Below are 14,693 nucleotides of genomic sequence, written 5' to 3'. Positions count from 1 at the left end.
TATCCTTTCTGGAGTGAGGCGGCAGGCGGCAGTATACTGAGTTGGAGAGAGGCAGGGCTCAGCAGCAGCAAAGTTGACCCGGTGCAAACTCACCAGCAGAACTAGACTCCCTGCCAATACGTTCCCACTGCGCTGACCTCCCTGCTACACCCATCTCCATCCTGGTATTATTCTGCAGTGACTCAGATACAGGAAGGTTGGGTGAGTAGGCCAGTCCTGCCACATTGTCTGCTGCGGCTGCAAATGAAAGAGACATTCAGCTAGACACTCTCAAGGCAACACAGCCTGCCTTTAAATTATAATAATTCCAATCATAAAAACAACACACACACACACACACACACAAGATTGCATTGCATTGGATAATGTTTTGACGCAGGAACAAGCTGGATAGTTGCATTTTGTTCTGGAAGTGCAGTAAATTATCCTGATGTGAAAGGAGGGTAGAGAAATCAAGGCAGTTAAGGAATAACAAACCCTCCAAGTGTCCCTATTTTCCAGGGACGTCCCTGATTTAGAGAAGCCGTCCCATTTTTAAATTTGATCCTGGAATGTCCCTCTTTTCCTTAAAGGTAAAGGTAAAGGGACCCCTGTTAGGTCCAGTCGTGACCGACTCTGGGGTTGCGGCGCTCATCTCGCTTTACTGGCCGAGGGAGCCAGCTACAGCTTCCGGGTCATGTGGCCAGCATGACTGAGCCGCTTCTGGCGAACCAGAGCAGCACACGTAAATGCCATTTACCTTCCTGCCAGAGTGGTACCTATTTATCTACTTGCACTGGCATGCTTTCGAACTGCTAGGTTGGCAGGAGCTGGGACCGAGCAACGGGAGCTCACCCCGTCACGGGGATTCGAACCACCGACCTTCTGATTGGCAAGTCCTAGGCTCTGTGGTTTAACCCACAGCGCCACCCACGTCCCATCTTTTCCTTAGGACATCCCTATTTTCATTGGAGAAATGTTGGAGGCATGGAGGCAATCCTGTATTGGGAAGGTTTTTTAAAAAAATGTTTAATGTTTTATTATGTTTTTATATATGTTGGAAGCTGCCTAGAGCAGTGTTTCCCAACCTTGTGCCTCCAGATGTTTTTGGCCTACAACTCCCATCATCCCTAGCTAGCAAGACCAGTGGTCAGGGATGATGGGAGTTGTAGGCCAAAAACATCTGGAGGCACAAGGTTGGGAAACACTGGCCTAGAGTGGCTGGGGCAACCCAGGAAGATGCGTGGAGTATAAATAGTAAAATCTTCATTATGGAATCGGACGTCCCTATTTTCATAGGAGAAATGTTGGAGGGTATGGAATAAAATCCTAAAGTCAAGAAGACCTTACTTTAGGTGGAGGGTTGGGAAAGGTTGAAACTCATCTAGCCTGCCACCTTGTGTGGAGATTAGGAGTTGCGCTTGGCTCTAAAAGCGCAGCATCTTTTCCTGAGCCAAACTTGCCCACCGCCCTGCAGAACACTTGGAAATTGTCTGTGGCCTTCTTGGCTCGCATAGGTAAGCTGCCTCTTACCATTGGTTGGTACTGACTGCACTGGCTGGCAGCAGCTCTCCAGGGTTTTAAAAAGGGAGTCTCTTCCAGCCCTACATAGAGATACCGGGACTTGAACCCAGGATCTTGTTCACACAGAGCAGAGATCCCACCACCAAGCTATGGCCCTTCCCTTAAATCAGGCATAGGCAAACTCGGCCCTCCAGATGTTTTGAGACTACAATTCCCATCACCCCTGGCCACTGGTCCAGTTAGCTAGGGATGATGGGAGTTGCAGCCCTAAAACATCTGGAGGGCTGAGTTTGCCTATGCCTGCCTTAAATAGACCGTAAGGTTCTAGTCCTCATGGTTCTCAGCTGGCTGGAGCGTGGTGCTGGAAGGTCAAGGTTGCAGATTCAAGTCCTATATGGGACAGCTGCATATTCCTGCATTGCAGGGGGTTGAACGAGATGACCCCAACTCTACAAAGCCACTTCCACCCTGCCAAAGGAGGTGGTGTTGCAGGCTTCACGTTCACGCCCCCACTACGTGCGCCATGGTTGGCGCTCAGCCTCGGTGCAATTGAGGGAATCCCCGGCCGCGTCACCCCCTGGACAGCCAATTGGCTGGCTCGGGGGGGGCATGGCCTGCCCTATTTATCACTGGCGCTGCTGGGGATCTCCCTCTTTTGCCGCCTCCAGCTACTCCGGTTTCCCACCCTTTAAGGTTTTCGTCCTTGACCTTGCTATGGACCTTGGTTGGTCGCCATTAAGGGGCCTGGTAGGAATTTTTTCCACTTGGCAAATTGGCACCAGCCACTTGGTTTTCGCCTGCCTCGTAGCAAATCGTCACAACTTTCTTGGTATTGGTGGTTAGGCATTGGTATTGTTCTGTAGTTGGAAGAGGGGAGGAAGAGCCATCACCTGCCCCACATATTGAAGGGTAGTCCGATAAAGGATTCTGGGGGGCATGGCCCTGTCCGAAGCCTAGGGAGCTGAGGGCCTAAGGCACGCCCCCAAGCGGTGACCCCGGGGGAGTTGCTAGCATAGCTGTCAACCGTCCCTTATTTGACGGGAAATTCCATTATCTCAGCGTCATGTCCCGCTGCTGTCCCTTATTGATGATGTCCCTTAAATTTCCTGGGTTTCAAAGGAAGCAGCTCCTCTCCCTCCCTCCTCGCCGGCCAGGGAGGAGGGAGGCTCCAACTGTGTTGCTTGGCTGCGTTGCTCACCCAATAAGGAGTCTAAGAACGACTGGGGGGTGGAGCTTGCATGCCTTGTGCCGATCAAAGGGGACTGGCCTTTGCTCAGCGCTTCCCAGCAGAGAGGTGACGGTGGTTTTCCTTGCTGCATCCCCTTTGCTGGGTTGCTGCGCTGTGGGAACCACTGGTTGAGGCTTTGTTTGGCTGCTGGCTGGGCTTTCTGCCCTTGGCTCGGAGGGGCTCAGAAAATCCCTTATTTTGGCTGCTGATCCCTTATTTTCGAGGCTGCTGGTCCCTTATTTTCAAATCTGTAAGTTGACAGCTATGGGAAGTTCCTAGTTAATGTGCATCAGCCGGACTCCCCCTACTGATGGTCAACCCTTCCCAGTCTTCAGGCGGACGGGCTGGTTGGATATACAGTAGTTGGTTAGGACCAATGCCTAAGCCAATACCGCTCATCACCTGTAACCAACAAAGTTGTGGCCTTATTTAGCCCATTAACCTTAATAATTGTGTCATGTGTCTTTATTTCCACTGGGGGGGGGGGATGAGAACTTGCCACGCAATTCTATGATTCTATGAATCAGGCCCTTGGTCCATCTAACTCAGTATTGTCCACACTGACTGGCAGCAGCTCTCTCCAGGGTTTCAAGCAGCCCTGTGCGAAGCTGCCACCGGGGATTGAGCCTAGGACATTCTGGATGCAAAGCAGATGTTCCCCCCATTGAGCAACGAACGCACATCAGACAGGCAGAGGGAGAAAGTGCCACAACACAAACTCTTTTTCTTCTGTGACGGACAGCCAGTTCTGCCAATGCTTGACCTTTGCTCTCCCACTGCTCCTCCCCTAGTACTTGACCTCCTGTCGGTGACGGAGCCCAGGCATATGGCCAATGTGGCCGAGAAGATCCACACGGAGCTGCTGACCGTCCGTGACCTCTACCTGCTCTCCACCTTCCGCCTGCCCCCCAAGCAAGGCGGGGTGTTGTTTGGGGTCTACTACAAGAAGGACAACAGCCGCTGGCTTGAAGCCACGGTGGTGGGCAAGACCAACAAAGGTGAGTGAGAGCGAGGAGACCTAGGATCCGAACCCGCCACCCTGTCCAGGCGTGAGGGGGAAAGAAAAAGGCCAGGAATGTCTCAGGGCCCACCTGCACCGAGCATTTAAAGCAGTATTTGCCACTTTAAACAGCCACGGCTCCCCTCCTGCAAAGACCCCTGGGAACTGTAGTTTGTTAAAGGCACTGGGAGTCATTCAGAGCCCCCCTGTTCCCCTCTGATTCCTGGAGTTGCCTGGGAAGAGAGATTGAGCGATAAGCCGTTCTGAGAATTGTAGGAGGGGGGTCTCCTAAAAACTCTTAGCACCTATAACAAACTACAATTCCCAAGTTGGTTGATTCCTAACTGTTGCTCCAGCTTGGGGGGGGGGGAGTCCTGAGTTTAAGTACAGTGGTACGTCGTTTTATGAACAGTCCTGTTAACGAACTACAGTGGTACCTCAGGTTAAGAACTTAATTCATTCTGGAGGTCCGTTCTTAACCTGAAACTGTTCTTAACCTGAAGCACCACTTTAGCTAATGGGGCCTCCTGCTGCTGCCGTGCTGCCAGAGCACAATTTCTGTTCTCATCCTGAAGCAAAATTCTTAACCCGAGGTAATATTTCTGGGTTAGCAGAGTCTGTAACCTGAAGCGTCTGTAACCCGAGGCACCACTGTATTCAGTTTACAAACTCCGCAAAACCGGAAGTAGTGTTCCTGTTTGCGAACCTTACCTCGTTCTACGAACAGAATCCAAAAAGTGGAAGGGCACCGGCAGCAGGAGGCCTCATTAGGGAAAATGCACCTCAGTTTCAGAACAGATTTGGTTTAAGAACGGACTTCAGGAACGGATTAAATTCGTAAACCAAGGTACCACTGTAATAAGTTAACTTCGACCTGAAAGAAATGCATCTCCTGACCCAACTTTGTTTTACCAACCTTTTTTCTCAGTAAATAAAACTTTTATTGTTTGATCAACCCCTGCCTGAGACTCCCGGGAATGAAGTCCCACCCCCCACAAGACCCCCCCAAAAGGTAGCCTGCGGTAAATTGTAGAAATTTGTTTAATCGGTGAGTCCGCTATATTTAATTGGGGACACTTATTGGGGTGAGCCCATTTACATGTCTAAGGAGTTGGCCATTGTTATGTACTGAAGTTCTCACCCTGGGCAGCAGGGGGATACTGTAGATAGTTTTCACTCACGTCCACATTTGGCCCCTGAGGACTGGAATCTTGTTTTCATTTTGGGTGCGGGACTGTGGCTCAGTGGGAGAGTGTTATGTACTGAAGTTCTCACCCTGGGTCAGCAGGGGGATATTGTAGATAGTTATGCAAATAAGGGATCGAAAGTGACGTTCAGTGATTGGATAGTTTTAGAAAATGGTTACTGTTGCATTCTAGTGGAGCTCTATATAAGCAGGCTGGCTGAAGCCTTCAGTTCAGTTCTGTCCTGCCTGTGAATAAACAAGAGCTGTTTGAAGAATCACTGTGTCGTCTGATATGTTCACCCACAACTTAACAGCCATCACAACTATAGCATTTGCAGTCGTACCTTGGAAGTCAAACGGAATCCATTCCGGAAGTCCGTTTGACTTCCAAAATGTTCAGAACCAAAGTGTGGCTTCGGATTGGCTGCAAGAAACTCCTGCAGCCAATCGGAAGCCACAGAAGCCCCGTCGGACGTTCGGCTTCCAAAAATAGTTTGCAAACCGGAACAGTCACTTCCGGGTTTGCGGCGTTCGGGAGCCAAAACATTCGAGAACTAAGCTGTTTGAAAACCAAGGTATGACTATACACAGCTTTGAACATCATGCTCATCCCTTCTCTCTCTCTTTCTCTCCCACCAGTCCACCTCCGATACCTGCGGGCCGACGGGAAGGTGCATTCGGTGAACCTGCAGAACACCAACCTGGTCGACGGGCGCAGCCACACCGCCCTCCTGCGGATGAGCAGCCTGCAAGGTGGCCGCCTCTCGGTGGAGCTTTACGTGGACTGCAAGCTAGTGGACTCCAGCGCCGGGCAGCCCGAGATGGCGCCCCTCGACCCGGAGCAGGTGGAGGCAGTGGAGGTTCGGACGGGACAGAAAGGCTACCTCCGCTCACAGGTAAGGGAGGAAAAGAAAAGCTGACATTCTGTCACCCTTTAGTGTGACCAAGGGAGTGAGTGATTGATTGATTGATTGATTGATTGATTGGGTGGTTCACAGAAAAGATCACAATATACAAAAATAATATTAAAAACAATAACCCAATAACACACACCCATTATTATTAATTTTTACATAAATGGTGTTCGTTGTTGTACTGCTATAATATGCTGTTTGGGTAAGGTGACTAAAGTTCCAATTAAGGCTTAGAATAAAACCAAACACTTTTTACTTTAGATGTCATCAATACAGTGGCACCTCAGGTTACATATGCTTCAGGTTACATACACTTAGGTTACAGACTCCGCTAACCCAGAAATAGTGCTTCAGGTTAAGAACTTTGCTTCAGGATGAGAACAGAAATCGTGCTCTAGTGGCGCGGCAGCAGCAGGAGGCCCCATTAGCTAAAGTGGTGCTTCAGGTTAAGAACAGTTTCAGGTTAAGTACGGACCTCCAGAACGAATTAAGTACTTAACCTGAGGTACCACTGTATTATGATAGTTTGCCTTTTATATAATACACTGATTTCTCTGATACTTTTCAATGTACAAATGGGATGGGAAGTGAAGGGCGGGGCTATGCAAATGAAAGGGAGGGGCAATACAGAAAAGGGCCATCTTGTTTGCAAGATCTCTAGGGAGAGTGTGATGATCAGGGCTGACAACATGGATTATAAAGAACCACTTGGGGAAATCTCTTTGTCGTCTGCTTTGTCAACCCACTACTTAATTGGGGGGGGGGGCAGCTAAGCCCCGCTACACATAATCACATGACATGATGCACCATTAGAATGGTAATGTCCATCGACTTGGGGGGCCCCAGCCCCCTCAAATTTTTTATTAGTCGTTGGCTCCTGTGGTGCCGATTTAATTCTCACCATGCCCATAGGATCTTTAAAAGCTGACCTTTCTGTTTCCTCCATAAGACAATGGCTGAAGCTTTTTATTACGTCATGAAGCTGATTTATGTTAACGAAGAAAATTTCAGCCTTCCTCTCTTACAGCACTCCCTCATTTTATTATTAGATTATTATTTTTTAATAAATTTGTATACCACCCTATACCTATATATCTCAGGTCAGTTCACAGCATAAAATTACAATATAAAAACCACAAAGCACATAATAAAAACTAGAACAAAAACCAAGCCAATAATCCACCCCTCCCTTTCCACAACACATTTAAAAATGCATCTGATATCTATCAGCCAAAGGCCTTGTTGTAGAGGAACATTTTCTCCTAATGGCGTATAATGAAGGCTCCAGGTGAGCCTCCCTGGAGAGATAATTCCACAATTGAGGAGCCACCGAGGAAAAGACCCGATCTTGTGTTGCAACCCTCCGTATCTCACATGGAGGAAACACACGAAGAAGGACCTCAGAGGAAGATCTCAGGGTCCAGGTTGGTTCATTTGGAGACAGTCCTTGAGGTATTGAGGTCCTGAGCCATTTATCTGTGCAGCAACCTTGTGAGGTAGGGTTGGGTGAGATAAGTTGACTGGGAAAAGCCAGGCTTCCTCAACCTCGGCCCTCCAGATGTTTTGGGCCTACAAATCCCATGATCCCTAGCTAGTAGGACCAGTGGTCAGGGAGGATGGGAATAGTAGTCTCAAAACATCTGGAGGGCCGAGGTTGAGGAAGCCCGGGGCAAAAGCAGTATCTGGCCCTCATAAGTCTTTCCCAAGCCATACCCCTGCATCCTCCTCTAATGTTTTTGCCAGGCTGGAATGTGTCCTTGAATTCCTCATGATGCCTCTAGCCTGCCCGGAAGAAGAATTTGAGAGGGGTGTTTGCAATAACCAGCCTACCGTACAAAGGGAGGGGCATTGCATTCATTGCCCCTCCCACTTTTGCTTCTGGCTCCACCCACCACCTGCATGTGGCCCCTGGAAGGCGAATGTGGCCCTTGAACTTTACTAGTCTCACTTGCCCCCATTTAGGGGATTGCAACCTAGGCGTACTGACACCTCTCCTCACCCCCAATTCCATCTTAGGGTTTCTTGGAATCCCTGAAGCTGATCCTGGGAGGCTCAATGAGCCGCGTGGGAGCCTTAAGCGAATGCCCCTTCCAGGGGGATGAATCCATGCAGAACACAGGTAAGGATTTCTTCGGCTTTTTACTTGCTCGGCCAGAGCGGGATATTCCATTCACGTTCAGGATCTGGGCTCAGGGTCCTGTGGTGCATTCCCACTATGGCTGCATTCACACAACGCGTTTAAAGCCGTGTCAGACCGCTTTAACCCCAAAGGATTCTGGGAGCTGCCGTTTGTTCAGGGCGCTAAGAGTTGTAAGGAAACCCACCCCGAGCTACAATTCCCAGAGTGGTTTAACAGTCAATCAAATCTCACAGAGAACTCTGGGAGTTGTAGTTTGGGCCCGGGAGGGCTAGGAGGGATTTCCTAACCATTTTCGGTATCTTTAACACACTACAGGTCCCATAATATTTTTGGGGAAGCCAGGGCTCCTTAAAGTGGGATGAGAGCATTTTAAATGGATGCTATGAATGTGGCCTCTGAGTTACAGTGGAACCTCGATTGTCGAACATTTCGGAAGTCGATCAATATGGAACCCAGAAGTGAATGCTTCCGTTTTCAAATGCGCCTCGGAACTCGAAGCGTTTCTCCATTTTTTAAAAAGGAATTTGCCAACTGGCAATTGCACCTCGGTTGTTGAACATTTCAGAAGTTGAACGGTCTTCCAAAATGGATTACGTTCGACAACAGAGGATCCACTGTATTCTGATAGCAGAGGCCCACATCCCCGTTTTGGGTCCACCAGCAACTGACAGTGCGTTATTGAACTTCTTCAAGCCCTTACACAGCATCTTAATTCTGTTTTCCTTTCACTTTCAGTATCCAACGTGATCAATTCCCTATTTGGTGAGTCTGATGACTGCTCATTTCTTACATCCCCCTCATTCTTGTGTGTCTCAGAACAAATCTTGTCTTCTTAAGCACAAGTTTTTTCCTCAGTTGCAGAGCTTGTTGCGTGGTGAGGGCAATGATGTTCTTGGTTCAAGCATCTTAAGTCTTAAGGCATGGGTAGGCAAACTAAGGCCCGGGGGCCGGATCCAGCCCAATTGCCTTCTCAATCCGGCCCGTGGACGGTCCGAGAATCAGCGTGTTTTTACATGAGTAGAATGTGTCCTTTTATTTAAAATGCATCTCTGGGTTATTTGTGGGGCATAGGAATTCGTTCTCCCCCCCCCCCACAAAAAAATATAGTCCGGCCCCCCACAAGGTCTGAGGGACAGTGGACCGGCCCCCTGCTGAAAAAGTTTGCTGACCCCCTGTAAGGTGTTACTAGCAGTACATAAAGCCCTGAACAGCTTGGGACTAGTTTACCTGCGAGAGATATCTTTACCCCAAATATTCCCATTTGACAACTTTGATCTGTGGAACCGGTTCTGTTACACATGCCACATAGTACTCATTCTGCATTTGTAAGAAGTCAATCTTTTAGCTTGGCAGCACCTGAACTTTGGCAGCACCTGAACTGTTGACGTCAGGCAGACACCTTTCCAATACACTTTTCCATGCCTGCTAAAAATATCATTGTTTAGGCAAGCCTACCTAGACCTGTAGAACATCGGCATGTGTTTTGACCTGGCTTTTTAGCTTATCGACGATCTTAATTATTTTTCAAATGTTTTAAACGGTTGCTTTCTCACTGATAATTTCAGCGTTTCTTTCAGCATTTGTAAAACACCTTCTGAGGTGGTTTTTCTTGTACATAAATAAATTTTCCATAAAAATAAATAAGTCGAGGCAATTGACTTTCCCCCATTGTTGTGACAGGGGAGCAAACCAGGGCCCTCGTGAAACAACTCACCCTTTTCAACCAGATCTTGATGGAACTTCAGGAGGATATGAGAGACCAGGTGAGAGGGGGACAATAAGTCCAGGTAAGGTCAACCTGGGGAGGGGTATACAACTTTGCAAAAAAAAAAAAATCTCAACCACTTTCATGTCTGTATTTTCACCTTTTGAAATATGGCAACCCTACACTGAAAACTTTTTATATTCGGTCAGAGTCAAAGAATACATCTTTTCAAAATAGCTACTGTTATGCACTGAAGTTCTCACCCTGGGCCAGCAGGGGGATACTGTAGATAGTTTTCACTCAGGTCCGCATATGCAAATAAGGAATTGAAAGTGATGTTCAGTGATTGGATAGTTACAGAAAGTGGTTACTGTTGCTTTGTAGTTGAGCTCTATATAAGCAGGTTGGCTGAACCCTTCAGTTCAGTTCTGTTCTGGCCTGTGAATAAACAAGAACTGTCTAAAGAATCTCTGTGTTGTCTGATATGTTCACCTACAACTTAACAGCTACCCAATTTCTTATTTTTAACTTTTTAAATATATTTTTTTGTATTGTTTGGTTTGCTGCGCAATTGTTGCAAACTACTCTGCTGCCCCATTTCCTTGTCCATCGCTCCAGCGCCCCATCTGCAGCGCACTCCATTGCACACACAGTGATGTGTCTCTGTTCTTTCCAGGTGAAGGAGATGTCTTTGATCCGGAACACCATCATGGAATGTCAGGTGTGCGGTGAGTGCCGAGGGAGGGGACTGGGTGGGAAAGACGGAATGATGTGAAATTGGGTTCTTTCCTGGACTGTGAGGCAAGCACCGTTCATGATTATATGTTGGGCTTTAAGTTATGTGAAATTCCCAGCACTAAATACCTAAAGAGACCCCTTGAGTCGATTGCCACATTTAGCAACATCGATAAAATCTATTACCTGCTGTCTGGCTTGGACAAACACAGTGAAGTTTGTGCTAAAAGCCTCTCAGCTCAGGAAAGCCCTAAAGTCCTGTCTTGCACACAGAGTTGTCCGCCATTTGTGTATATCTGTGAAGTGTTTTATAATGTTTTAAACATATGTGCTATAATCAGTGCTTCTTTTCCTAACAAAAATGTTTAGAGGTACTCTCATTTTGACTCAAGGAAATCACCATTTTATAGTTCAAATCAGGGAAAATGAATACAGTAAATGGACAAAAGTACAAAGATTCACAAAATGGTTAGAGGCATGCGTCCCCGCAGGGGAAAAAAAGCACTGGCTATAATATGTTTCTGAGATGTGTCTGTTTTTGTTTGCTCTTGGCTATAACCTGTAATTTGGTTGACCAATAAAATCTGATGATGATGATACGCACGCAAGCTTGATTTTGTCAGTCATCCTAGCACAGCCTTCTGGGGTGGGTGGGTCACTTGCCCTATTATTATTATTATTATTATTATTATTATTATTATTATTATTATTATTACCACCATGCCCATCTGACTGGGTTGCCCCAGCCACTGTGGGCAGCTTCCAACATATATAAAAACATAATGAAACATCAAGCATAAAAAAAAAAAATCCCTATACAGGGCTGCCTTCAGATATTTTCTAAAGGTTGTTTATTTACTTATTTCCTTGGCCCGGGGGTTGAATAACACCATACCCTCCAACAATTCTCTGATGAAAATAGGGACGTCCTAGGGAAAAGCGGGACCTTCTGGGATCAAATCAGAAACCGGGACAGCTTCTGTAAATCCCGGACTGTCCCTGGAAAATAGGGGCACTTGGAGGGTCTCCAATAGGACTGGAATACAGGCCCAGAGCAAATGCCCAACCCTTGATGCAGGTTCTGGTTGTCAGCATCCTTCCCCTTATTATTCCTTTGCTCCAGTATTCACTGACTTGACCCCTCGCTGCCATCATTTCCCCTCTTCTCCACGGCAGGCTTTCACGAACACCGCTCCCGCTGCAACCCAAATCCTTGCTTCAGCGGCGTCGACTGCATGGAGACCTACGAGTACCCGGGCTACCGTTGCGGACCTTGTCCGCCAGGCTTTGAAGGCAACGGCACCCACTGCGCCGACATCAACGAGGTAAGCACAGTGGTTTTAGCATCATTCAGCTAGGAATTTGGCTGTCCTGAGGCTGAGGTTTAGCTGCCAGCCAGATTCATCATCCTCTGTGCTGGAGTCGACACAGTCATGTTCAGATCTCGGTGACCTCGCAGTTTCCAGCTTGATGCCAAATCAGATTTGTCATTCTTTGGCAAAGAGTTTTATTCCACCACAAACTCTTAGGCTGATTTTCAGTTGATCCTCGTTAATGGTCCCACCCTGCTTTCATAAGGTCAAGTGCTTCCTTTGTTCGGTTTCTTTCCTTGGCAATAACTCTGAACGATTTTTGCCTGCTGTTAACTGTTCTATTTATTTATTTTTGTTGTTGTTGAATAATTCCCCCCCTCATTTTTTCATTGGTTTTCCAAATTTATAATAAACACAAAAAGAAAACATACAACAAACAAACAAACAAACATATATCTTAACTGTTAGAATCCCACTTTAAATAACATTGTTAGGTGACTTCCTCAGATCCCCCCTAACTGTGTTTCCATAATACTCATTTTAGCGGTTTTCCAATATCCACTTTCAAATTAAATTAACTTGTTCCATTAACATCTTTCTTTCTTTTCATAATGCTCTCAATCCATAATGATAAACTATCAAACTATTTTACTCCTAGGCCAATTTGGTATTTACAAGTAGTTCTACTTAATTTATGTTTGAGTATCTAGCCAAATAGTCCTTAAATTTCTTCCATTCTTCTTGATGTTCCTCTTCCTTCCGATCGCGGATTCTTCCGGTCAGGTCGGCCAGCTCCAAAAAATCCATCATCTTCATCTGCCATTCCTTAATTTTTATTGGACTCCAAGAAAACAAAACAGAGGAACTTCTAGTAAACACACCTAACGGAATCTTGCTACCGACACAGCAATGTAAATCTTTATTACGGTCATAGACCAGCATTAACACTACCAACACAGAGTCACAGCAAATGATGGCATTATCTTGGAATAATTGCCAGTTTTGTGTGATTATTATGCATCAGTATATCCCGTCGAAAGCAAGTTGTGGGTATTGGAGGGGCCTGAGAATTTCGTAAAACCTAATAAACAAAGTGATTATTTTAAAAAAATGCGATAGGCAGGTAGCATGGTGTTGAGGGTTGGCGCCAATTTGAAGATGAAGGACTCACAACCGAGGTCTCCTGTTGTCCACAGTGTGCCCATGCCAACCCCTGTTTCCCTGGATCCAAATGTCTCAACACGGCACCCGGTTTCCGCTGCGAACCCTGCCCGCCCGGCTACAAGGGGAACCTCATATCTGGAGTAGGGGCAGACTATGCCAAAGCCAGCAAACAGGTGAGGAATTTTCTTTTTTGGGGGGTGTTTCTTTTATATAAAACCAAGATTGCCCATGCGGTTATATTCCTTTGCCCCAGGCACATGGTGGAACTGGCACCATTACTGGTGCTGCATAATGCTCATTCCCCATTTGTAAGAAACCAACCTTTTCGGGTAGCAGCATCTACACTTGGGAACTTCCTGTCCATTGACACCAAAGAGGGGCATTTGCCGCATTCTTTTCCGCTAAAAAAGTTTTGGCTTAGGGACTTGCCAATCAGAAGGTCAGCAGTTCGAATCCTCGCGACAGGGTGAGCTCCCATTGCTCGGTCCCTGCTCCTGCCAAACTAGCAGTTCGAAAGCACCTCAAAGTGCAAGTAGATAAATAGGTACCGCTCCAGCGGGAAGGTAAATGGCGTTTCCATGCGCTGCTCTGGTTCACCAGAAGCGGCTTAGTCATGCTGGCCACATGACCCGGAAGCTGTACGCCGGCTCCATCGGCCAATAAAGCGAGATGAGCGCCGCAACTCCAGAGTCGGTCACGACTGGACCTAATGGTTAGGGGTCCCTTTACCTTTTATCCAGACACGTACAATGTTGTCACGTTTTTATCTTATTGTTCATTTTAATTATCTTTCAAGGGCGTTTTTAGCTGTGTTTCAACGATCATTTCACTGTTTTATTCTTTTTGTAAACCACTCTGAGGTGTTTTCTTACATGTGCTGTTAGCTATTACGACCACAATCGATTTATCGATCACCTTCTAAGCCGCCATCTCAAGGCGATTTCCACATAAGGCAATTTAAAACAGTTAAAAAGGCAAAAACAACAGACGCGTTTAAAATTGGACTAAAACCGTTGCAAGTGGACGCTCGTGGGCGATCGAGTGATATATAAATTTTGTGCAATAAATCAATAACGAATAGATGAATAAGCAAACGTTCCAATAAATAACAACTCGAGAGGGGTCTTTATTTCTTTATGTATTGCATTTATATATCAAAACGATCTCTCTCCTCTCTCCAGACTTGCACAGACATTGACGAATGCAACGATGGGAACAATGGCGGATGTGACCCCAACGCCATCTGCACCAATACAGTGGTAAGTCTGTCTAGGGTGAAGAAGTGGGGTCCTCCATGTGGAAACAGGGACTGAAGAGGCTACGGTTACATGCCCCGACTGCCCTTATGCTACTGGGACCGGTTCAGGTTCTTGTATTGATTTGTAAGCCCCGAACAATTAGGATCCACGATACATCAAGGACCACCTGATCCTTTATTTCCCTGCCCAATCAGGGAGCTGTTTGGGGGAGCCACTGCTAGGGGTCCACCATGTTAGGGGTCTCCCATGCCTCGTATAAACGTCCACACGCTCCAACACATTGAGGCCAAAACCTGGACGCTGTCTTCCCAGTTGCCACCTCCTCATGTTTTAATCACAAGAGCACGGCAGCCATTTTGGTTCTTGCGTTCTCGCACGATTTCATGCTGTGGTTTCCCCTCCTGAAAAAAAGCACTTTGGGGAGCACGGTGCCCCAAAATGCATGTTTTTGGGTGCCGCACGAAGGTTGTGGCCACACAAAAAGCATTGTTCTGGGGTTGGGGGAGGAATCATGCCACAAAGTCACACGAGATCAAGGCAACCAAA

At 46.9% G+C, this 14,693-nt stretch overlaps 1 protein-coding gene across 2 annotated transcripts in view; it reads left to right on the top strand.

Annotated features, from left to right (window-relative positions):
- The window catches only part of THBS3 (thrombospondin 3), a 49,715-nt gene that overhangs the window by 16,696 nt on the left and 18,326 nt on the right, over positions 1-14,693 (top strand). For both annotated transcript variants that reach the window (XM_083715615.1, XM_083715614.1), the window contains exons 2-10: positions 3,523-3,729; positions 5,557-5,813; positions 7,848-7,950; positions 8,707-8,733; positions 9,652-9,734; positions 10,353-10,404; positions 11,588-11,736; positions 12,921-13,061; positions 14,070-14,147. In XM_083715615.1, the coding sequence (XP_083571741.1) occupies positions 3,558-3,729; positions 5,557-5,813; positions 7,848-7,950; positions 8,707-8,733; positions 9,652-9,734; positions 10,353-10,404; positions 11,588-11,736; positions 12,921-13,061; positions 14,070-14,147 (1,062 nt within the window). In that variant the 5' untranslated portion in view covers positions 3,523-3,557. The remainder of the gene's footprint in view (positions 1-3,522; positions 3,730-5,556; positions 5,814-7,847; positions 7,951-8,706; positions 8,734-9,651; positions 9,735-10,352; positions 10,405-11,587; positions 11,737-12,920; positions 13,062-14,069; positions 14,148-14,693) is intronic.

The sequence above is a fragment of the Podarcis gaigeae genome, assembly GCF_964106915.1.
Source record: "Podarcis gaigeae genome assembly, chromosome: 16".
Taxonomy (NCBI): domain Eukaryota; kingdom Metazoa; phylum Chordata; class Lepidosauria; order Squamata; family Lacertidae; genus Podarcis; species Podarcis gaigeae.
Note: the sequence above shows the minus strand (reverse complement) of the source record. Positions and strands in the feature narration are given on the sequence as shown.